The following is a 25407-nucleotide window of genomic DNA, read 5'->3' on the forward strand; positions in this document are numbered from 1 at the left end:
CTTCTCTATGCGATTTGGTGCCAACACTCACTTACGTTTCTGAAATGCAAAATGTCAAAAAATACACAAGTGTAGCCTACAATTTCCTACACCCTGCTGTCTACGGCAACTGTCACTTGGCAATGGTTGCCTAGGACTGGTGGCGCAGCGGAACCCCGTCTCTACGCATGTTGACTGAGGGAAAAGCTGTTGCATTCGCCAAAACAATGAGTGATTCCACAAACAGGAAAACAGCCTCCATTTCCTGTTGGAGGACCCATTAAAATTCTTTCAAATTCAATCAAGAAGAGAGGTGGAAAATTGAAAGAGGGATGAGATGGTGCAATTTCATTACTGCAATGATGGCATAGTAACACACAGCCACTGTAACTAGAAGCACCCACTTGCGGTAATTCATCTTCTCTCTGTCAGTGAAGATTATGAGAATTTAGCAGAAATCCAAAACTCTGCAGGAGCAAATAATGTCACTTTCCATCTCTGCATGTCTGTTTTGCTGTGAAATTATGTGTTATGGAATAGGGAATAGATTGTCAGATATGAGAGGTCATTTTAAACAAACAAACTGTGTGGTAGACTGTTTGGCTATGCCGCTGTCACTGGGAATTGGCAACAGAGTGGACATATTAGATATATGCATGTGAGTACACCACAATAACTTCTGATATTAACAGAGACAGAGACAATTAGTACCACCTGCATGCACTTTAATACAAAATGACCACCACACAATGCCACAGTAAAACCAAAGTTGTCTGACAAAGCAATTCTACAGGATTATATTCTATGTGATAGCTTTTTATAGATAGTACTTTTGCCACTGGGAACCATTGTTGATGTGTTGAGATCACCTGGGGAAGTTTGAGGGATGAGAACATATATCACTAACAATCTGTTTGACAACAAAAGGCACGCTGGATTAATTTACCACCTTTCCTCCTACTGTAAAAACCTGCAGTATAGTTTCCTCCTGGGCACACACTGGTTGAATCAATGTTGTTTTCTTGTCATTTCAATGGAATTAGGTTGAACCAATGTGGAATAGACATTGAGTTGACATCTGTTCCCAGTAGGCAGTCACCTTGTACCATTAAAGCTGTTGATTTTAAGGGAACATTGTATAACTTGATGCAGTCCTTATGTAAGATACTGTTAAGAGACCAAAGTCTGTAACAGATACAATTACCTTGAATTATCCCTATATTCCCCCATAGAAATATAATCAAGTGATTATCTGTCTATGATGTCCCAATTAGCAGTTGTCATCTCAGCACAAATTTTGTCTGGTCGATTAATACCAATTAGTAATTTGCTATGTTTACATCCAATTTGTGATATTCTAAAACCTGCATAAAAAAAATATGCAAATTTTCCCACCAGAGATAATATGTTTCCATCAAAATGAAAAAATGACGATGACATCAATTACTTTTGCGTTTTTATGTACCGATAAAAAAGTAGACTGATTGTCTTATCACCAAACATGTTGCGTTATAAAGAATGTCCCCACTCTGGTATTTGCATGTGCGCTCTTGCCAACAGCTCGCAGACAGTGCGCAGATTCTGTCTGCGAGATCCCTATTACGGACAAAATCAAGATTATTAAGCATCGAACATCAAGTCAACAGAATAAGACCCTCGATATTTATTGGAAAGTTGCATCAAGCCCGTCACCGTGCAATTTCACCACCCTGTGAAGTTCATCATAACGTATTTCGACTGTAGACGAATACAATGCATTATTTCCGGAGTCGTAGTGGTAGGACCACAAAACATAACACCATATCATTGCGGGGCTCCAAATTTACATCGGTTATTATAGAAATATTTGCGCATCATTAATTTTACAACCACAAAAAGATCCCACCTTGTCAAGTGTATTTTGTTTTGTAGACATTTAGAAGGTTTACCGACTGTTTCCATCAGGCCTGTCATGACATATACTTTACTCACGTTAAAAGGTTGGATGGAAACCTGGATTATGAAAGAAAAAAAACACAGTCGACATAAAACACAGTGCTCAGCATTTCTACCAGCCAACGAAAGGGCTTTAATAATATTACTGTTAATCAAGGGTTGGTTGTAATCTAGCGCGCCTCAGACACAACCTTGCAGCTGACAGTAGACTCTCAGGGGATGGTGTGATAATGCAGAGTAATAACTATTAAGAGCCCACTAATCACTTGGCCACATGATAAGACTATTAATCTTACCGCCAATGAAGCTCAGTCCCGAGAGCTGTGATGGGCCTGCACTAGCCGGAGGAGAAATATTAAAACGCTTTAACGCGGGAAGCAGATCACCTTAGCCCATAAAACACCCAGCACAAATCCATAGATGTCAGAGTCCCGTCTGCGGTTTCCCGGTCCGTGTTCAATACCTTTCCAACTCACAACGGACAGGATATATGACACACTTTCCACTCATTTTATATCACGAGCCAATATGTGGAAATGTGTTCAACGTTATGACAAATCATTCGTTTTTCCCCCTACACTACAGTAATCAACATATTTTTCCTGAACAGATATCAGAATATGCATATGGCCATTTGCTTGTAATTACCTTGATACACTCAAATAATTTAACTGTACTATTTACCAACAATAGCTATATTATGTAGGTGCCTAGGTGAATACTGTAGATACAAAACAGCTACAATAGTAGATGCATGGATTAAGATATAACCACAAAAATGTAAGTTTTTCCCTTCTCTTCTCCTCGAAGGCCATTACCTTAGTTGACTTACTTGCAGTTCCAATAATTCAATAAAGTTTCCACTACTAGACTATCCTAGATGGGGTGAGGTGAGAACTTTTCACATCTCTTTTCAAGGCTTTCCTTCCAGTGGTATTTACTTCACGACTTTAAACCCCACATGACACTGAACGTGCTTTAGCAATTTGATAGTGGATATAACATTCAGCCTGCTTTGGTGTACTAACACGTTGGTAGGTAGTCTAATCTGTCCATCTAACTATTGATTCTCCCTATACCTAATCTAGACTACCTGTGGTCTGACTCTCCTGTATATCTCTGAAGAGAACACTGCTATGAGACTCACCTGTTTACCTGTAAACCGCCCCTACGTCAGGGTTTCCTAAATGTAGTCCTCGGGACTCCTTGGTTTTTGCCCTAGCACTACACAGCTGATTCAAATAATCAACTAATCATCAAGCTTGGATCATTTGAACAAGCTGTGTAGTGTTAGGGCCTGAGGACTGAGTTTGGGAAACACTGCCCCATGTACAAGCCCTGCTATGCAACTCACCGGTATATCTTGTAGCGGGTGGAGAAGCCCTGCCGGTTCCTCTCAACGAAGTCTGTGTACTCCTGGGAGTGGTGGAAGGGGCCCTTGTCGGACAGCAGCCAGTCCAGGGGCCCTCCGGGGCGGTCGTGGGGCAAGCTGGTCGAGATAGGGGCCCCGGCCCAGAGCCAGACCCAGCAGTGCAGGCTGACACTGAGGAAGCCCCATAGAGCCATCAGAGATTGAGGGAGCAAGGGAAGGAGGGAGGGAGTGAGGGAGGGGTGGAGGGAGGTAGGGGTGGAGGGAGGAAGGAAGGGAGGGGTGGAAGGAGGTAGGGGTGGAGGGAGGAAAGAAGGGAGGGGTGGAGGGAGGGGGAAGTGGAGGGAGGGAGGGGTGGAGGGAGGGATTGAGGGAGGGATTGAGGGTGAGAGGGGTGGGTGGAGGGAAGGGGGAGTGGTGGAGGAATGGGATCAGTAGTGGAAGGGGTTCCTACACGCGAGCTCACTCCTCCTCTGGGATGACCGGGGAATCTGCATTCCCTCACATCCACTGGAGCACCTGGGAGAGAAAGACGTAAATAATTGCCACTTGAGAATGTACTGTTCTTATAATCATCAGGCACCTTCATCTTTTAAGAGATCCCATACTGACAAGTAAAAAATGCTTTTGTATTTTACACATCAAACAATCAGAACTCTGATCTCTTTAGCTATTATGGAGTAAGTCACTAGTCATCTGTTTTGACATTACACTTCTATTCCACCTCTAGTCCGAGCCTCCCATTACTCAACATCTCCCTTCTAAGGGTTGTCAATCTCTCCCCTGCAGCTGGGACCAAACCAGATGCTTGGTTTAAAAAAAATCCCATTACTTTATTCTGATGACAATCTGTCAAGTGAACTCAGCCATGTGACCATGTGTGTGGGAGGGTTTCAGAAATCATTATTCAAAACAATACCGCAAGACGCCGGGGGGTAGACGTGGGGGCAGGTGCTAGGAGATGTGTGAGAGAGTGGGAGAAAGAGAGAGATGGAGAGAGAAAGATAGAGAGAGCGAGAGAGAGAGATAGTGTGGGAGAAAGAAAGAGAGATGGAGAGAGAGAAAGAGAGAGGGTGAGGTAGTCTGAGAGAGAAAGGAAGAAAGAGAGAAACAGATGCATTGAGAGTGTGGGAAAGAGGCAGATAGAGAGAGAGACAGTGATAAAGAAAGGGAAATGGTGAGGTAGTTTGAGAGTTAAAGGAAAAGAGAGCGAGAGAGAGATATAGTGTGGGAGAAAGAAAGAGAGATGGAGAGAGAGAAAGGGAGAGGGTGAGGTAGTTTGAGAGAGAAAGGAAGAAAGAGAGAAACAGATGCATAGAGAGTGTGGGAAAGAGGCAGATAGAGAGAGAGACAGTGATAAAGAAAGGGAAAGGGTGAGGTAGTTTGAGAGTTAAAGGAAAAGAGAGCGAGACAGAGGTTAATGACTGATGTTTGACCCCACAGAGAGAGAATATGGACTGCCATGAATAAATGTGCTGGTGGTTTTATTAGATGAGTCACTGTCATTCATTCTGTATGCCACTCAAAAGCCTTGCTCTTTCTGACCCTCTGTGTGTGTGTGTGTGTGTGTGTGTGTGTGTGTGTGTGTGTGTGTGTGTGTGTGTGTGTGTGTGTGTGTGTGTGTGTGTGTGTGTGTGTGTGTGTGTGTGTGTGTGTGTGTGTGTGGCCATAATGAACTGCAGACTGGGTGTTAATTCACAGATAAGTGGATATCCCTCACTGATGCAAACACAGGCTTTATCTGGTTCACAATGCTTTTTCCTGTGATTACACCAGATTCAAATGCTCTGGTTTTGCTGCATGACATTTAATTCCTCAGTGCAGACATCCGTGCATGGCCATGCATATTGATGAGGTGTGTGTTTGTGGGCTTGTGTGCATGAGTGCGTGCATGTGTGTCTATGTATGCAAGTCTGTGTGTGTGTGTGTGTGTGTGTGTGTGTGTGTGTGTGTGTGTGTTGGGGGCGGGGGGGTTTGGATCTGAGTACACAGCAGGGAGCAAACAATGGAGCGCAGTTCATTTCAGCACAGTGGTGTTCCACATAGTGTGATAGAGATGGTGAGGGAGGTAGGGGGGCTACGAAGCTATCCAACCATGGCAATCCTCAGTAATTCCCTTTTAACTTTGTTTTTGTTGCTGTTGTTAATGTTAAACAGTGAGATCGTTTTCCAGCTACAACAATTTTCATTTTGTGGTGTTGTATCAACACCATTTTCAGGCAACAACTACACTATCTACTGGACCTCTAGGCAGCACATAGACCTAGGGTTTGCATGGGTTTCTGTAAACATGGTTTAAAAGTGACCTTGGCTTGCAGCGAGGGGACTGTCTATCCTGTTAATATCAGAATAGAGGACAGGGGTCATGTTTAAAGAAAACTTTAATCCTATCACCCCACAGGCATGGGGCCAAACAAACGCTAATGCAGGAAGGAAAACTCTCTCTCTCCCTCTCTCTCATTCTTTTTCTTCTCTCTCCCTCTCTCTCAGTTTACCCTCTTCTACTTCTACCTGCTTAATGTAAAAGTCCAGTGTATAAAAATATATATGTGTCTACAGATTCAGACATCACCAGCTCTATAATCACATTATCAGACACAACACGACTAACCAGATTGTTGTTATTATCTGCCTGAATTATATCAGGTGCACACCATTCCCACTTGAGAAGGGCATTACTGGATCACATTTGTGCATACGTGAAAACACAAACTTTACATTTTCATCAAAAGTCGTTATTAAATCGCCTTTCTTTGAGATACGAGCAAAGCCGTGCGTGAATATAACATATAGATTGCCGTGGCCTAGGCTGTGGTTTTAAAGTGAAAGGCACGCTCATTATTACCAGCAGTAGGAGAGAGAACAAGGGCTCTTGTGACTGAACTCAAATATGATTGTACACATTGTGTCACGCCCTGACCTTAGAGCCTTTTTATGTCTCTATTTGGTTTGGTCAGGGTGTGATTTGGGGTGAGCATTCTATGTTTTGTTATCTATGATTTTTGTATTTCTATGTTTTGGCCGGGTATGGTTCTCAATCAGGGACAGCTGTCTATTGTTGTCTCTGATTGGGAACCATACTTAGGTAGCCCGTTTTCCCCCCTTTCTATGTGGGATGTTGACTTTGTTTAGGGCACATTGCCTTTAGCTTCACGGTTTGTTTGTAGTGTTTATTGTTTTTGTCGGCGTCATCTTAAATAAAGAATATGTACTCTCACCACGCTGCACCTTGGTCCTCCTCCTCAACAGCCGTGACACATTGTGGACCATCTTTAACCCAGGCCGGTGTGAAGCCACCACACAAAGGCCAGTGATGGGGGTGTGTGTATGTTAGGCAAGAGACGGGGGGACGGGTCCTCTGGGTGAAAAGAGTGCAATTGATGGAAGAAAAGGTACAGAAGAAAGGCTATAAAATACATAATGAGCCGTGTAGGTCTTTCAGAGTATAGAAAGGAATGTAGAATACCTATCCAATAGTAGATGGCATTGCTAAGTGTCAGGAAAGAAAACATACAGATAATGAGAGTAATAATTTTACACTGTATTATAGTTAGTCAGTAATTACTAAATGACGAAAGGTATATATGTAGACAATTGCTGCTCTCCAATCACTCACAGCAAAACTCAATTCCATATGATTTGTGTTTTTTCATTGGGCATCAATTTTCTTTTACATATTCATACTGAATACTACAATGTTCTAAATCAGGGTCGCACAGAGAGATTCTTGGTAATCTTACACAAATATACTTTGAAGTAAAAGTATACACCTCACACACATGGTTAGGGGTTTAAAAAAAGAAGACACCTGTACCATGTCAGATATATAGTTGAAATGTATTACATTTTGAGTTTGCATTCCAACGTCACACTTTTCTATACAGTACCAGTCAAAAGTTTGGACAAACCTAATCATTCCAGGGTCTTTCTTTATTTGTACTCTTTTCTACATTGTAGAATAATAGTGAAGACAGCAAAACTATGAAATAATACATATGGAAGTAACCAAAAAAGTGTTAAACAAATTCTTCAAAGTAGCCACCTTTTGCCTTGATGACAGGTTTGCACAATCTTGACATTCTCTCAACCAGCTTCATGGGGTCGTCACCTGGAATGCATTTCAATTAACAGGTGTGCCTTGTTAAAAGTTCATTTGTGTAATTTATTTCCTTCTTAACGCATTTGAGACAATCAGTAGTGTTGTGACAAGGTATACAGAAGATAGCCCTATTTGGTAAAAGACCAAGAAAATATTATGGAAAGAACAGCTCAAATAAGCAAAGAGAAACGACAGTCCATCATTACTTGAAGACATGAAGGTCAGTCAATCCGGAAGATTTCAAGAACGTTTCTTCAAGTGCAGTTGCAAAAACCATCAAGTCATGATGAAACTGGCTCTCATGAGGACCGCCGTAAAGGATAAGTTCATTAGAGTTACCAGCCTCAGAAATTGCATCCCAAATAAATGCTTCGCAGAGTTCAAGTAGCAATCACATCTCATCAACTGTTCAGAGGAGACTGCGTGAATCTGGTCTTCATAGTCAAATTGCTGCAAAGAAAACACCACTAAAGGAAACCAATGAGAAGAAGAGACTTGCTTGGGCCAAGAAACACAAGCAATGGATATTAGACTGGTGTAAAGCTGTCCTTTGGTCTTATGAGTCCAAATTTGAGATTTGTGTCTTTGTGAGAAGCAGAGTAGGTGAACGGATGATCTCTTCATGTGTGATTCCCACCATGAAGCATAGAGGAGGAGGTGTGGTGGTGTGGGGGTGCTTTGCTGGTGACACTGTCAGTGATTTATTTAGAATTCAAGGAATATTTAACCGCCATGGCTACCACAGCATTCTGCAGCGATAGCACAAACCAGATGGGATGGTGTATAATTTGTTTTTCAACAGGACAATGACCCAACACACCTCCAGGCTGTGTAAGGGCTATTTGATCAAGAAGGAAAGTGATGGAGTTCTGCATCAGATGACCTGGCCTCCACAATCACCCAACCTCAACCCAATTGAGATGGTTTGGAATGATTTGGACCGCAGAGTGAAGGAAAAGCAGCCAACAAGTGCTCAGCATATGTGGGAACTCCTTCAAGACTGTTGGAAAAGCATTCCAGGTGAAGCTGGTTTCAGAGAATGCCAAGAGTGTACAAAGCTGTCATCAAGGGAAAGGGTGGCTACTTCAAAGAATCTCAAATAATAAATATATTTGGATTTGTTTAACACTTTTTTGGTTACCACATGATTCCTTATGTGTTATTTTATAGTTTTGATGTCTTCACTATTATTCTACAATGTAGAAAACAGTAAAACTAAAGAAAAATCCTTGAATCAATAGGTATGTCCAAACTTTTGACTGGTACTGTACATCACAAAATACTGAAATATAACAAAACTGTATGACATAGAAACACTGGATTTTTGTCGTGTTTAAAAAATATATCTTTATTAATTACGAAATTATGAAAAAAAACGACATTCTACCAATTAGGCCAAAGAGGGAGTTGTTGGTCATTGACTGTAGGAAAGGTCTACACCATGGTTATAAACATCACTTGATCCTTGACAAAATAAAAACATGCATTAGCTTTCAACCATAAACAACCTTCCTTACACACAAATCCCTAATGTGGCCGACTTTAGGTTGTGCTCCACATACACACATTCTGTAGGGCAATCTACAGTCTGTGACCGACCCGATGCAGAATCACCTCAGCCTTGTCACCCGACACACCATTCATTATTCAAACTTTCTATTCAACAACATTTGTGATGGAACCCAACCTACAAGGTTTCCATAAGTGAATAAAAATACACAGATTGTAATCTGTCATTTATATTGCATCTATATGACAAGGTTCTGTTTATTTCACAAAGGAACCGTATGGGTTTGGAACTGCAGATATTTTAGGCATTATGATCCAGAAGTAGTTTATATCAAATGGCAATTCAGATTAATAAAAGCCCATCTGCTTTAAACTCTGTACTGTTTTTATGGCCGCCATTCGGCATAATGGCTGGCTATATTCATTAAGCAACACCTAATATCAGCCATTCTAGATGAAGAGTGATCTGTCATAGATCCATAGGAAAAACCCAACTTATCTTCAGTAGGTTACCAAAGAGGTCAGAGGTCATTGTGGAAGATTGTGGAATTCCTTTAAAGTCACCTATTCAGAAAACCTGACAATATCTCACAAGACATGACTCCAGTCCTGGAATTACCAGTGCCTCATTCCTCAACAGGTGACTGTATAGACACGAGAGCAGGGGTGCTCAACTCTTACCCTATGAGGTCCGGAGCCTGCTGGTTTTCTGTTATACCTGATAATTACACACACCTGGTGTCCCAGGTCTAAATCAGACCCTGATTAAAGTGGAACAATAAAATAATTCTGTGTAACTGGCTTCGACGTCCAGAGTTGAGTTTGAGGGCACTAGAGCGTACATAAAGGAAAGAGATCAAATGTGACCTCTTTGAGAAATGTTCTGAGATTGTCAATGAATGGTATTATTAATAATCAATATTGATTATTTAGCAAAGATTTAGGACAATCATCTCAATGTAACATCTAAATTGGTCAAAGAGCTATAGAATCAACCATCCTGGCCCCATTTCAAGGCTTACAGCACTATGTACTAGCAAACTATGCTGCATGCACAAAGAAAGTGAAGACATTAGTAGGGTAATGTAGTTACTATTATTATTCTACTATTATTGTACCAGTATTATTTGTTTTTTTTAATCCTGTTGTCCTGTTCTGTCTAAAACTGTCAGAATAAATGCTGAGCAAACTCAAACCATCAAAAAACAAATATAGAATTGTATATTTTGTTAATAAAAATTGTTTTTTACTGCTGTGCATGATTGCTGATCAATTCAGTCAGAGTGTGTACAACTACTACTACTACTACTATTACTACTATTACTACTAAAGGTCTAAAGTCTGTCTCTAATGTACCTGTCTTGTTGACAGACACTTAACTTACATCCAGAGACTCTGCCATGTTTACTTCACAGTGTCAGCCCTACCGCAGTGGTTAGATATTCTCTCCCTCCACGGCTTAGAGGATATACTGTACTGTTGTACGCTTGATAAGATTTGGGAACTCCCCAACCTAATCTGTCTAAAGCATTCCACCAGCCGCATTCAGAGGGGACAGAGGAGTGAGAGAGAGAGAGAGAGAGAGAGAGATAGGGGGAGAGAGAGAGTGAGAGAGAGAGAGAGAGAGATAGGGGGAGAGAGAGATTGGGGAGAGAGTGGGTGGGTAGGTGTTGGGTGAGTGAGGGAGAAGAGAGAGAGCAGTGTGTCTCAGAACATCTGTTCAGCCACTATACCCATTAGGACACCGGAGCCATACAGATGATGCACCTTCCCTTCGCTGGCACTGCAACTATGCTAATGTGCGGAATGGCTTTCACTTTTTGCTATCTCCCAGCCTTGAATACATTTGAAGGCAGAGGGAGGGAGGGAAGGAGAGATGGAAGGAAGGGGGAGGGTGAAGACGAGGAAGGGGGAGATCAGGGTGGTAGGTGTTGATTAAAAGAGTTTCATTAGAAGTTCATCAACAGGATCCAATTTGTAACTGGTGCACTTTGAAACTAGTCTGCGAGCCATCCCCAAAAGCATCTTCAAAGTGTGGAAACAGGAAGTGATAAACTTTACATCTTCCCCTCAGTGCTGACTAACAAGGTTTTTGGCCCTAATTAACCCACATACAGTATCTCCCCTCCCACGGTACAACTGTCAACAATAACTTTCATACAGGTGCCAGGGGGGAAATTATATTATGTCTGCATGTCCACAGCTCCTCGCCTGTAGTCGACTGTCTTACACGTAAACACACAAAGAAGAGCTTCTATGTTATGCAAATGACTAGTAGGGGGTGGGGAAAGCATCATAGAGAAGATATCCCATTGAAAACATTTCAAAACCAATATGAGAAGGTAGAGAGATTCGGTTGGGGTGTTTGAAACAGTGGCAGACAGTGTCAGGGGGTGGTAGACAGAATTAAATATAATTTCTAATCTGGCTGTCACTTTGAGTAATGGACTGTTTGAGTACAGATTGATGCTTTAGGGGACGATAGATGACTTCCTGGCAGCGGTGTAATACAGTATGTAATCAGAGCAGCATGTTAGCTAGTGGATGCTATGTAAACTAGCATGGACTACAGCAAGTTATTGACTGCTTGGAAGGAATAATAAATGAACTGAACAAACATGTGAAGCTACTTTATGATGGTCGGTACTCTAATTTGTGTTACGCATCACAGGCTGAATCATCTTTCTGTTTGAAACAGTTCAGTGCAAAAGGAAAACAAACAATTTCATTGTAGTGAAAATGTACAGTTTCCCTGTTCTTCCCGCCCCCAATCAATTTGAAATGAGCATTGACTTAACTGCACTTCATTGTCCCTCTAATCACTCTGACATCAATGCAAATGTATTCAAAAATCTAATCAAACACTTCATGAGAGCCCATGAGCTCATGTTGCGCAACATTTCTATAGGCTATGCAATTGCGGGGGAAAACAGAGTGATGGCCTCTATCAGCTTTCTATAGACTTGGCCTACTATATTTATTTCTCAACATTCCTAATATTAAGCACATTGCTTATATTTACATCAGGAGCATAGCATACCTGGCTAGCATGAAAATAACCAACTAGGAAAAACGTCCTCCATTCTCGATTTATGTGCATAGATTACATGTGTTTTTTTTACGCTGCCCCTGTTTCGATACAGGTGCATGATAATGGTCCATTCTATATCCAAACAAATGTCACACATATATTACTTAGTATATGTAAAGACAAGATTAAATCAAGAATAGTCTGACGGGTAACAATATTAGCCTATCACTTGTGAATTATATATTCTTACTTGTGAATGATGCCCAGCATAAGAAACAAAGCCTTTTTTTGTGACTTATTCGAATCATAGTCGCACACCTCATGTAGCCATACAAACTTTATTAGAACATATAGGCCTATGGCCTAGGCCCTAACCCATGGGCCTATATGTTTTAATAAGGTTTGTATCACAATTAAAGTGGCCAAATAACTTCTTAAAGCTAAACATGAATCCGTTTTACAAGGGGTGTAGAGCCTAACTGTGTAGCAGCGTGTGAGTTTCCAGTAGGGGGAAGATCATTTTCACCATAAAAATGCACCTTTATAATTAAAGTGTTACATTCAAAATTACATTTCCAGTCACTTTTGATAATGGTGTTTTCCACTAATGGAACATTCATACTTATAGCCTACTACCATGTGTGCATTGATGAGCTTATAATGTGAAGAAATAGCCTAATAGTTTATCAACATTTTAAGATAAACATTTTAATCTGTTTCGTCAGTCACATTGCATACAAAAATGTTTGATGCTAGAGGTTGTATTCACTTGGGATCTACCGCATCCCACAACTGTCCCAGACTATGTTTGGCATATTTATTTCTCGCACAGAATATAATAGGTCGACTATTGTACTACGGGGGATAGTAGATTGACATAGGCTAGTGCTTTTTCTCTTCGTTAGGCCTACTGATCTTGTTGGCTGACGAAAAGTAGCCTGTGAGAAAGACCTGATCACGTGACGCAGAGCCGTGAGTGAGAGACACAGCACAGCACACTTAGGAGAAGGGCAAAATGCACTACTCCGGGCTGTAAAAGGCATGGATTATTTTAGGGTGTCTTACGGTCACAAAGGGTATGACGTCATAAAATTTGAGGCATTATCAAGTGCTTATCAAATTGTGAATGAGAGACTATTGGAGTGTGTACAGCCTGCGCAAAATACACTGCTCAAAAAAAATAAAGGGAACACTTAAACAACACAATGTAACTCCAAGTCAATCACACTTCTGTGAAATCAAACTGTCCACTTAGGAAGCAACACTGATTGACAATAAATGTCACATGCTGCTGTGCAAATGGAATAGACAACAGGTGGCAATTATAGGCAATTAGCAAGACCCCCCCCCAATAAAGGAGTGGTTCTGCAGGTGATAACCACAGACCACTTCTCTGTTCCTATGCTTCCTGGCTGATGTTTTGGTCACTTTTGAATGCTGGCGGTGCTTTCACTCTAGTGGTAGCATGAGACGGAGTCTACAACCCACACAAGTGGCTCAGGTAGTGCAGCTCATCCAGGATGGCATATCAATGCGAGCTGTGGCAAGAAGGTTTGCTGTGTCTGTCAGCGTAGTGTCCAGAGCATGGAGGCGCTACCAGGAGACAGGCCAGTACATCAGGAGACATGGAGGAGGCCGTAGGAGTGCAACAACCCAGCAGCAGGACCGCTACCTCCGCCTTTGAGCAAGGAGGACAAGGAGGAGCACTGCCAGAGCCCTGCAAAATGACCTCCAGCCGGCCACAAATGTGCATGTGTCTGCTCAAACGGTCAGAAACAGACTCAATGAGGGTGGTATGAGGGCCCGACGTCCACAGGTGGAGGTTGTGCTTACAGCCCAACACCGTGCAGGACGTTTGGCATTTGCCAGAGAACACCAAGATTGGCAAATTCGCCACTGGCGCCCTGTGCTCTTCACAGATGAAAGCAGGTTTACACTGAGCACATGTGACAGACGTGACAGTCTGGAGACGCCGTGGAGAACGTTCTGCTGCCTGCAACATCCTCCAGCATGACCGGTTTGGCGATGGGTCAGTCATGGTCTGGGGTGGCATTTCTTTGGGTGGCCGCACAGCCCTCCATGTGCTCGCCAGAGGTAGCCTGACTGCCATTAGGTACCGAGATGAGATCCTCAGACCCCTTGTGAGACTATATGCTGGTGCGGTTGGCCCTGGGTTCCTCCTAATGCAAGACAATGCTAGACCTCATGTGGCTGGAGTGTGTCAGCAGTTCCTGCAAGAGGAAGGCATTGATGCTATGGACTGGCCCGCCCATTCCCCAGACCTGAATCCAATTGAGCACATCTGGGACATCATGTCTCGCTCCATCCACCAACGCCACGTTACACCACAGACTGTCCAGGAGTTGGCGGATGCTTTAGTCCAGGTCTGGGAGGAGATCCCTCAGGAGACCATCCGCCACCTCATCAGGAGCATGCCCAGGCGTTGTAGGGAGGTCATACAGGCACGTGGAGGCCACACACACTACTGCGCCTCATTTTGACTTGTTTTAAGGACTTTACATCAAAGTTGGATCAGCCTGTAGTGTGGTTTTCCACTTTAATTTTGAGTGTCACTACAAATCCAGACCTCTATGGGTTGATAAATTTGATTTCCATTGATCATTTTTGTGTGATTTTGTTGTCAGCACATTCAACTATGTAATGAAAAAATTATTTAATAAGAATATTTCATTCATTCAGATCTAGGATGTGTTATTTTAGTGTTCCCTTTATTTTTTTGAGCAGTGTACAAAGCAGATCTCATGCCTTTCAAACAACTTTTTAAAATCATCAGTCTCATCATCAATGTATTAGAAATCAAAACATATAACCCAACGTTTTAGAACAATTAAAGTTACATTAATAGCTCTATATTAAGCATATAGGAGTAACTATTTATTTGTTAACAGCTCAACATAGAATAGCTGCATGTGCTCACTCCCTCAAATCGTTTGGAGAAAGTATTGATATTTTATTCAGCTTGGTTCAATTGTATTCTTCATAATTTAAAATAATATAAAATAATGCCACGGAATTATAAGCAAATCTTGTCTGATAAATGAACTTGTGTAGCCACAGCCATTTGGCATAACCACATCAGGACCTAACATAAAGACAACTCAGAGTATGCTATTCTTTTCTTCTGAAATAGACTACATTTTCTTCATATCATGCTTCTTTAGACCTGTCTAAAATAAATAATGGATTTATTGTGAAGATGTAGGCTATATTATATGGATTTATTATACTTTTTACAATGGCTTGTTAGGTTCTTATTCTCATTGTAAAAAGCTCAACAGATATGATGAAAGCTTAACCAAGTTTATTCTGCCTAGAGGGTCAATACAGCTGCATTCAGACAAAACATGTTTCCACCAACACAAGTATATATACTCCAATTTAGGCACTCCTCCTTCTCTCCAATCCTTACATATTTGATGGTTAGACAGGAAGATTAAGTAATAGGGTAATAAACCATCATTTCACACTTAAGGGGATCTGACCTGACCTCAACCCCTCATTTGCCTAATCCACAGATGTCCATCCGTATCCCCTATAGCAATCCTGTGAGTTCCTCCCGTCCACCCAGCACATTCCAAAGCCATCTGGCTCCTACATATAACCATTAACTTCTGATGTTAAAACCATTCTCTATCACCCCTCAGATACTATAGTGTTACTTCTGATGTATCATGTCTCTAGGATAGCAATGTTTCAAGTTTAATCCAAAATCCAACAGCTTGTAGGTGTGGAAGCCAGGAGATGCTAAATGTGTTTATGCTAATTAACGGTCAATTACCGTGAGACAGACAATGATTTGCTTGACAATCACCGGTTGACGAAATTTTGTGATCGCCACAAACCTAGTGTGGGGGATTAAAGATTTGAATTGTATCTAATCAATTAGCGGAGTGTGTGTGTGTGTGTGTGTGTGTGTGTGTGTGTGTGTGTGTGTGTGTGTGGTGGGTTCAGTGAAGTAGAGTACTTTTCCTTTCCTTGTTGAATAAAAAAACTACATAAAAAGCCCACTTCGCTAGTCAGTTCTGGGAAAGCAATGGTAAAAAACGAGTCTTAATTATGGCTATCCAGCTCGTAAAGTTCTCACTTGTACATTTTTATTTGGCTACATATCATTGGGAGGCGGAGTGAGCAAAAGCCGTTATAAATCTGAGTAAAGCACACATAGGCCTCTTCTGAAAACGAGTGTCCAGGTACAAGCATGCCCAAAAGGTGCCTCCTGAATAAAGAGCATTATTTCTGCTGAGTTAATAGCTGTAAATAGTAAAGAGAAAACTGTCTAACAGGTATTCCCTTTATGGTACCTGAGCTAGTGTGTGTGTGTGAGGAGAGAGTAATAAAGAGGAGAGGAGAGGAGATGAGAGGAGAGGAGAGGAGAGGAGAGGAGAGGAGAGGAAGAAGAAGGGCAAGAGATAGACAGAGAGAGGTCATGACATTTTTTTAGATACCAATAATGACATTGTTTTGAAGAACACATGCAGCTTGTCTTTCTCACTCATTTCTAATATGATTGTGTTTGTCTTATTGAGGGGAGGTTTGTGACTGTGTATGAGTCCACAGGATATGTTCCACCACTGCCTTGCTTCAAATTTTTTCAATTATCAAGCGTTCCTGGAAGTATCTTTTTTTAATGCCCTAATCAGTCAGCCTATCTCTCTGTGACCTGCTCAGCTCTCTTTAACTCTCTTCTCTCCCCTTTTCCTCTTCCCTCCAATTGTCTCCTTCCTTCACGTCTTCTTTATTGTCCTTCTTTTTCTTTTCCTCTCTTTCTTTCTCTTCCTCATCTTTTCTTATATGTTCTCCTTTCTTTCATTCTCTCTCCTCTCTTTCTATCCGTCAGACTCAGTTCCGAATCAGGGCCGCTGCACCAGCGATTCACCAGTTTGCTCATTATCATAAAATAATGGGCGGTGGGTATTCACCACAAAGCCCCAAGACGTGCCTGACTGCTGCCTGTTTGTCCACTCTCTCTCTCTCTTCCCTTATATCTCTTTCTTTAAGTCTCTTCAATTCTCTCTCTTTTTTCTTGTCAATATTTCTCTCTTTTCTTCTGTCTCCCCTATTAATATTTGATGGGATAAAATTGCTGCAGCAGTGTTCCATGTGTGACTCATTCATTAATATGGGTGCTTGATAGCAGCAGGCCCTTCCTCTATCTTAAAGACTATGTTGATCCTTTAAGGAAGAGGCCCCATTGAAGCGTCACAGTCGTTTGAACACGAGGGCATCTCACTGACTCCTGTCTCATCTGATCTATGTCCACATCTCACAGTAGGAGCAGATAAATAGGCCATTGAGAAAGCCGCAGCAGTTATTGATGGTTTGTGTTTGTGTTTGTGTCGTGTGTGTGTGTGTGTGTGTGTGTGTGTGTGTGTGTGTGTGTGTGTGTGTGTGTGTGTGTGTGTGTGTGTGTGTGTGTGTGTGTATGCGTGTGTATGCGTGTGTATGCGTGTGTGTGTGCCTGCGTGTGCGTGTGTGGGAGACAGGTTAAGAATGGAGAGGGAGATATAGGGAGAGAGAGGGGATATAGGGAGAAGGGTAGAGAGAGAGAGCGATAGGGAGTGAGAGCTATTGGTTGCTGTCAGTGTACAGTACATAAAGGTGCACACCAATTGTGTACATGTCTGTGTGTGAGCAAAGAAGACCAGAAGACAGATAGTGTGTGTGTGTGTGTGTGTGTGTGTGTGTGTGTGTGTGTGTGTGTGTGTGTGTGTGTGTGTGTGTGTGTGTGTGTGTGTGTGTGTGTGTGTGTGTGTGTGTGTGTGTGTGTGTGAGAGTGTTTGAGTGATTGAATGAGTGTGTGTGCATGTGTAAGTGCACGTTGCTTTGTGTGAAAGTGAATGTGTGCATGTGTGTGCACGTGAGCGAGCATATGTGTGTGCATGTATCATTGTGTGTGTGTGTGCATGTGAGCCAGCATGTGACTGTGCATGCATGTCTGCACTTATCAGTGTCTTTGTGTGATAAGGTGTTTGTGAATGTGTGTATGTATTGGTGTGTGCTTTGGTATGCTCTCAGTCTCCAGTCTGTGTTGTTTCTATTCTGCTGCAGCCAAGACCTCTATACAGCAGTGAGGACATAGTCAGACAGAGCCAGTATTTCATGTTGATGGGGTACAGCTGGGCCACCAAACACTCTCACAATATACCACAGGACATGAATGCAGCATTCAGCTCTTCATTCTGCCCGTGGCAATGGACTCACTATGCATGCAGTCTCTGGAGATACATTTCTCCAAGGCCTACACAAAGGATCAAGAGATTGAAACCTTTGCTCATTTCATTTTAGGGAGCTGGGCATGCGTCTTTTGGAGACGTTATATGAACACTTATACTCACACGTACACTCTTTCAAGCACGCACACACACACTCCTCCAGGGTTTTGGCTCTCGGGCTTCCTGAGCTAACGGCTTACGTGAGAGACTCACAGACTATGGCAGTACTCACTCACTCCTATTATAGTGGTAAACCACAGCCTTCATAAGCTTACCCAATGGTGCCTTAACCAGATACATCCATACATCTCTATTATAGATATATCTCTACAATATCTCAAGAGATGACTCATCAAAGTCCACCAAGTCCAGATTTTGTCATAGCCTCTCCAAAGGCATAGATAAACTAAATCATTCAAAGTCCATTGAAACAACACTTGCAGACCATTGCTAGATATAGTGACTGTCTATTATTTTGGTATGTTTACCGAACATGGATTTATGTTACATCAAGTCAGGAGTAGGAGATGCTAGATATGCAACAGCATGAAGTATACAGTATTTAGATTTAGTATAATTTTCTGTAAGGGATCAAAAGTACTCTATAAACCATTTCATTAAATTAAAATACTCTAACTCCATAAAAAACACAAAAGCCTCTATTCAAATGTAGCCTCTATTCAAATGTAGTACAAACGGCTGACGTTATGTCGTTGTGGGTTACTGAGTTCATTCAATTTAACAAACCCAAGATATTCCATTTTGACTTAGGAGCAACTTTGTACAGTCTGGTTCGGGCATACAGGCTTTTCATGACATCCTTTCCTGCTTTCAAAACCTGCCTTGATTCCCATTTCCCAAGCCTTTAAGAGGCTCGAGGGTGAAATGTATAATTATGAAATCAGAGGGAAAATTGTTTGTGGATGGCTGGAAGCTGCTGGTTCTACTTGACTGACTGGCTGGCACTTGGCTTGGCAGATCTGCTCACAGCACATCAGCATTACAGATCTGAACCCCAGCTCTGCTCTGCTCTGTTGGCAAGCCCATACCACCCTCAGGAATACAGACTGGGTGTCACGGTGACAATGGGAAAAAAGGGGAGGGAGGAAGGGGGAAATGGGGAGAGAAAGATATATGTTTATATTGTGTGTGTGTGTGTGTGTGTGTGTGTGTGTGTGTGTGTGTGTGTGTGTGTGTGTGTGTGTGCGTGAGAGAGAGAGTTTCAGAAAGTGAGAGACAGGTATGAGAGTATGTCATATGTAGGTTTCACCTGGGTTTACACAGCTGTTTTATATAGGCTACCTCTGGCATTCAGTTATACCCAATATGTCCCTGCATTGTGTGACAGTGTCCATGCAACTTCAGGAGAATGCAAACCACTACACAACAAAAAACATGCTCCATTGAGGCTTACAAACAAAATGTATTATAAAAGATAGATATCTCGACTCACCGCGATTCAGAACATTGGACAAAGTTCAATTCAGCATCTTCAAATATGTTGCTGAATCAGCGAATATGTCCCTAGAACTGCCAACATTGTTGAAAACCTAATTTCACGTTGATCGGAGTGAATTAGTTCACACTTGGACAAGACCAACAAACTCCACAACATCCAAAGAGAGATAGAGGGGAAACGATTCGGCGAGAGTCGGGGCTGCTCTGCGCCTCAGCAATCCTTCCTATCGCTCCAGCCCACTGAGGAAGTTCGAAGCAAAACGCTTTTCATTATGGTGCAAAGGGACAATGTTAAGCAAAGGCTTTGGCCTTTCAAGGGATAATTACTTTAAAAAATGAAAGCATCGACCGAGAGTGCGGGGTAAAGAAAGAGGAGTAGAGAGAGAGAACTCGCAAATGTGCTTCTTGATGTGGGAACGCGTGCGAGCCTCCCGTTACAGAAACACCAGCGGGCGACTGACAGGAGGGTAGATGCGGCGGAATGCAGTTCGGTAATGCTTCACGGGATGTTTAAGTGCCTCTGGCCGGTGGTTAAATATTCCTTTATAAAGTCCGCGCCATCACCGCGCTCTGCTTGACCCGCCTACTCCGCAGCGGCGACAGAGTGGGGGACACACATTTCAATAGGTGGGCGCTGGCAAGCACCAGACACGGGCTTCTTTAGCTCTCTATCCATTTGCCCCCTCTCCCACTCAGTCACATGTTTAAAACACAAGAAGCCCTCTGTAATAGCTGCAAAAGGAGGATAGCCTATACTTAAGACCGCTGACGTGTCAGGAATGATAACAAGTGCTTTGGAGACAGCTTTGACGCAGGCACCACTGATATGCAATGGCCAGGATATGGGAAATTGCTTACAGATTATGGATTCCTGGATTTATGTCTGGAGATATTTGATGTTTTATTTGTTCGTGACTTTTTGGATCTATAATTAATTTGATGTCTCTCTGGAGGGCAGATTAATACATTTGAGGAGGCTAATATATCTCGCCAAAATAAATATCTGTAGGCTAATGCAGTCTCTGCGCCATTAGTTTAGTCTTCATACCTGTCTGACTTAGCTCTGTCTGTCTGAGTAGGGGACGGGAGGGGAGTGTGTAGGATGGTTCAGTGCCTGAATCTCTTCTCCCTGTCTTCAGCCCCCATATATATGTGCATAAGAATGCGTCACAGCACTGCAAAGGCAGATAACAGAGTCACCAGCTGAGACTCCATAAAATGAATGAATGCTGGCATCTAACAGTGAACATGAAGGCGTACATTGAGACACAATAATCATAATTTATGATATCAGTGATCATGTGTTTAGTTTCTAACCTAAGCTAAGGGACCAAAACTCCAAAACCTCAGTGAATAACCCTTCCTGCTTCCCTGAAGTAGGCCTATTCACGGATCTATGCGTGACTGGAAAAGTGATGCAGAGGATTCCATCTTACTGCTCCCATCAATCCAATATGGTCAGCTCTGTGGTTGTGGTGGTAGAAAGAAAGAAAGAAGCCAAAGTGAGTGGCCATGTTCAAAGTTCGTTTTGCCTACTACTAAAACGACATACTGTGCACTAATACTACATACTATTTAGAAAGTACCGTTCCGTAAAAATGAAGTAAGCAACACATCAACTCGCTAGACTCACTTTAATAATGCTTAATCTAATTCGCAACTGCGTTGTTTCCTGCCATTCGTTCATTTTTCTACAGCCCTTCACCTGATCTGATTATCAGCTGTTGTCAAACACACATGGGTCAGAAAAGACAATACTTTCTCAATATATGCATTTTTTTTGTTTACAATGAAGTATCACGTTCGACTGATGCGCGTGCATGCTCGCAAAAAAAAAACCTGTAGCAGATCGCTAGCTATACACTGTCCGGACCTTGAACAACTTAGCAGTGAGTGAGTGAGTGAAGATCATAAAAACACACAAAAAGACTGATGGCTGTAGCTATGCTCAACAAGTATATTATTATTCTGGCTTTATCTAGCTCTATTTGTGATATTCTACCTTGCCTGACTGATAATCAATCATCCGATAACATCTGGGATGTTGTAGAAGATAACCATCTGAATAGCATACTTGTTTGCTAACTTGCATGATCTGCATCTGAAGTCAGACGTTCATGAGGCAGCCTGGAAATGCATCTAAAGCAAGTAGTGAATTCCACTAGATGAAAAGCCAAATGACTATGACATCCTGCCATTTACAGCAAATTCAATTAAAACAATTCCACATACCATAAAACGGTACATTTTTGCATACCCAAAATGCCTATTTAGAGCGCAAGTACGGCTATTCGTACATGGTCAGAGTTTTGTCAGTGATATGGTATGGGAGCTGTCCATGGGGCTGAACTTCCTGTAAATAAGCCTCAACGAATAACTCCACTAACTTCAGTGGCTTGCAGACTCCATCGGTGGCTTCCAGAGGCTCCAAGACTGTGGTATGGTACTTTATGTGAGGTGTCCACAGTGCTGAACACATATCAACCTCAATGAATAACCTTTCAACTTGCCATCATTTCCATGATGATATCTTTCTGTAGTTTCCCAAGTGTGGGAGCATTTGAGCTGTCCTTGGTGCTGAAAACTGTAGCTAAAAACCTCAGTGAATAACCCTTCAGCATGGCATCATTTCCCTAGGGATATGTGTGGTGGAGTCTTCATCGGGGGTATAAGTGCATATCAAGACTACTCTGACACACTCTGTTCTTGGATAATTGGCACTCATCTGTTTGCTCCATTATGTGTTACTTTGGCAACAGCTTCTCTTCCTTCCACAGAAAACACAGAAAACAATAATACACACATACGCATATGGGCATTGTAGAAGTAACCACATAGAGTCTCTAACACAGAGATAATGATTATAATGTTTAGAATTTTAATATGGTATACTATCATTTACATTTTCACAATGTAGATCCACGCTGACACGCCACTCAGAAATGCACTGTGGCCCATGGGTGTTTCTTAGTTATTGGTTATTATCTTAGTTATTATCTTAGTTATTGGTTTGTATCGGGTCACTAATGATTGAGTAGCCCAGTGTAATGTTGTTGCTGACTGTATTACCTGTCATATTATAGATCTGGAAGACCAAAATACATTTAAAGAAAATTAAAAAGAGTCTACCTTTGCACAGTGTTGTTATTATAAAGATAAAAATCACTTAGTCATATATTTCAGTAAAAATAACTTATCACAATAACAAAAAATTCAAGTAAAGTGCCCTCCATTTGAAATCTGACACCACCTCCTCCTTCAGTCCTGACCCATTAAATACTTTAATTCCTTTAATTTCAGCATCAAGCATTCACGCATAGATCCGTGAATTAATGAGTGGTGTTCCTGAAATGGATCTCCTCTGAGGGACCATAGTGGCAGTGGCTGAGGCAGGAGGTAGGAACAGCTCAGCGGGTGTCCTGTTGCATAGTGTGGGTCTGGAGTCGTAAGACAGGCTGGGGGTGGGTGACTAATTCACACCTTAACCACAGTCTCAATCACAGACCAGAATAGTCAGAACGGAAGAGATTTGGGAGTCGTGCTAACCTAGCTTCGCTGTCCTATTGGTTGACTGTTGTCATAGGTGCATGAACAGCTGTTCCTGTCCCTGTTCTGTCTTAATGTTTGCTGTAGAAAACTTTAAGCAGAGTGATGTTTAAGGGACAGGGAAAAAGTTATATTTATTGCTCTTTTTTGACTGCAGCAAACTATAATGTATCATATGATTTGTTATATATTTTTTCTCATTCTTCCCATCGCCTCATCAGATCCCTGTAGCCGTCATTCTCTGCAACCTCTTTCTAAGCACCAAAGGCCCTGAGGATCATCTCTCCAGAGTCTGGAAACTCTCTCCCAATCTGAAGACTAATGCCACCTGAATCCCCATGTAATTTGACCGCAGCCTCCTTCTATATCCCTCCATGAACAGCAGAGGACAGTTGATTCAGATAACTCCATTCCATGGGGCCTGGTGGAAAATGAATCCAGGGCGCTTCCACTAAGAGCTCATTCTTTTGAGCTCCGTTTCTCTGGTTATCACTTTGCAGAATGGTATCAGGCCGGCGGTTATCTCTGCTATATTTAAAACAGGTGGGATTATATTCATTCCTTCCCTTGGTGCGGAGGAGGAACACACCATACCTCATTCAGATTAATTATCTCTGTCGCCAACCATGTTTTCTTCCTATCTAGTAGTGGGGTAAAGATTATGCATTCAAAATGTAAGCAGTCAGAGGCGGTACATATCATTTTTGGATTATGGTGCTTATCAATTCATGCATACTGTTGGGAAAAGGAAAAAGTTAAGAACTATTTTGAAACCTCTGAACTATTGAGATACTGGGATAAATGCAGCTAACTCCTTTACATTTTCTATTTTGAATTCATTTAAAAAGCAAAGATTTTTTTTCATTGGGCAGTTTATTTTAAGGAATACTGAAGGTTGTTTCTGTATGAACACGGAAATGGATTTTGCTATATAGATTAAGGCATATTGATTAATCATCAAATCATATTATGCTTAATAAGTACACCATTATGGATTTGTGGTATCGTACAATATTCTAATTTATTTTGGAGGTGTAGTTGCTTAACAAGACCAAAGACATTCTGCTATTTTGAACATAGAGGATAGTGTTAAAATACTTTTCAACCTTTCTTCAATTTGATCACAATTTTCCATCGTAAAATTGCAGTTGTGTTCCCCAATGTCCCCATCAAAACTGGCATTAGACCATAACAATCTAACTAGTTCCCTATTATGACATCTATCAAACCTGATCACGGACACACAAGGGAAGAGAAATCAACTTTATATCCAGAAACGGTTTCTCGCTGGCGTAATAACTGTCTGTTTGATTTGAAACAACAACGGTGGTGATACTAATCAAGGTCTTCGCTTGAGGGAATCTTCATGGTACAGGAGACTCAGTGCTTAGCAGAATGTCTGCTATTCCAGGGGGATTGTAGGAATGATAAGCCACTGGAGAGGATTAGAAAAGGTATGCTGCTTTGTCTACACTTTTAGAAGAAAGGATTCCTAAAGGGTTCTTCGGCTGTCGCCATAGGAGAACACTTTTTGTTTCCAGGAAAACCCATATGGTTCCACGTAGAACCCTTTTGGATTCCCTGTAGAGCCATCTGTAGAAAGGGTCCTATATGGAACCCGAAAGGGTTCTACCTGGAACCAAAAAGGGTTCTTTAAAGGGTTATCCTATGGGGACAGCCAAGGAACACTTTTAGGTTCTAGATAGCTCCTTTTTTCTGAGTAGGCACAGATCACATTCAGAATCTCAGTGATAATCTCCTTTTCTTTTCAACACCATTGTCCTCCATTTTATTTTAGCATTTCTTAAGCACGCCTCTGTGAGGCTTATCAAAGCTTATTGAAGTTTTTATGTGTTGAGTATTAAATTACTTTAAGAAACACAAACAAATAAGAACAATTCTTTGGTTATCTTTTCAGGCACATTTGTAAGGATATACAATGCATTTGCTCTCTAATATTTCATGTTTTATTATGTTTTGTGCAGAGGATTTGTGCCAAAAGCCTAGAAGATGAATGGATGTAACTCCCAGATAGTATCAGGCTCTGCCCCTCTGTCAACACTGTGTAGCACACTGCTGAAGGACAGAGCCAGGTAGGAACGGAGCCTTGTATGGTTTTGTACCTTTTGTTGCCGCTCGGGAGGTGGGCCATCATTGATACGGGAGAAGCAGATAGGCAGGATATTTGTCAGCAGTGATATAGTGCTGTGAGCGAGAGAGGCCCAGCTCCTCCATAACAAATCCATCA

General features: G+C 41.8%; 1 protein-coding gene across 1 annotated transcript in view; it reads right to left on the reverse strand.

The window, feature by feature from the left end:
• LOC110524583 (BMP/retinoic acid-inducible neural-specific protein 3) overlaps positions 1–20404 on the reverse strand; it is a 56956-nt gene extending 36552 nt beyond the window's left edge. Inside the window, exons 1-2 of the mRNA XM_036978426.2 lie at positions 19609–20404; positions 3269–3802 (exon numbers count right to left, since the gene is read on the reverse strand). Coding sequence (XP_036834321.1) covers positions 3269–3480 — 212 coding nt within the window. The 5' untranslated portion in view covers positions 3481–3802; positions 19609–20404. The remainder of the gene's footprint in view (positions 1–3268; positions 3803–19608) is intronic.
• Positions 20405–25407: the final 5003 nt, after the last annotated feature.

The sequence above is a fragment of the Oncorhynchus mykiss genome, chromosome 5, assembly GCF_057628025.1.
Source record: "Oncorhynchus mykiss isolate SJ-2025 chromosome 5, ASM5762802v1, whole genome shotgun sequence".
Taxonomy (NCBI): Eukaryota; Metazoa; Chordata; class Actinopteri; order Salmoniformes; family Salmonidae; genus Oncorhynchus; species Oncorhynchus mykiss.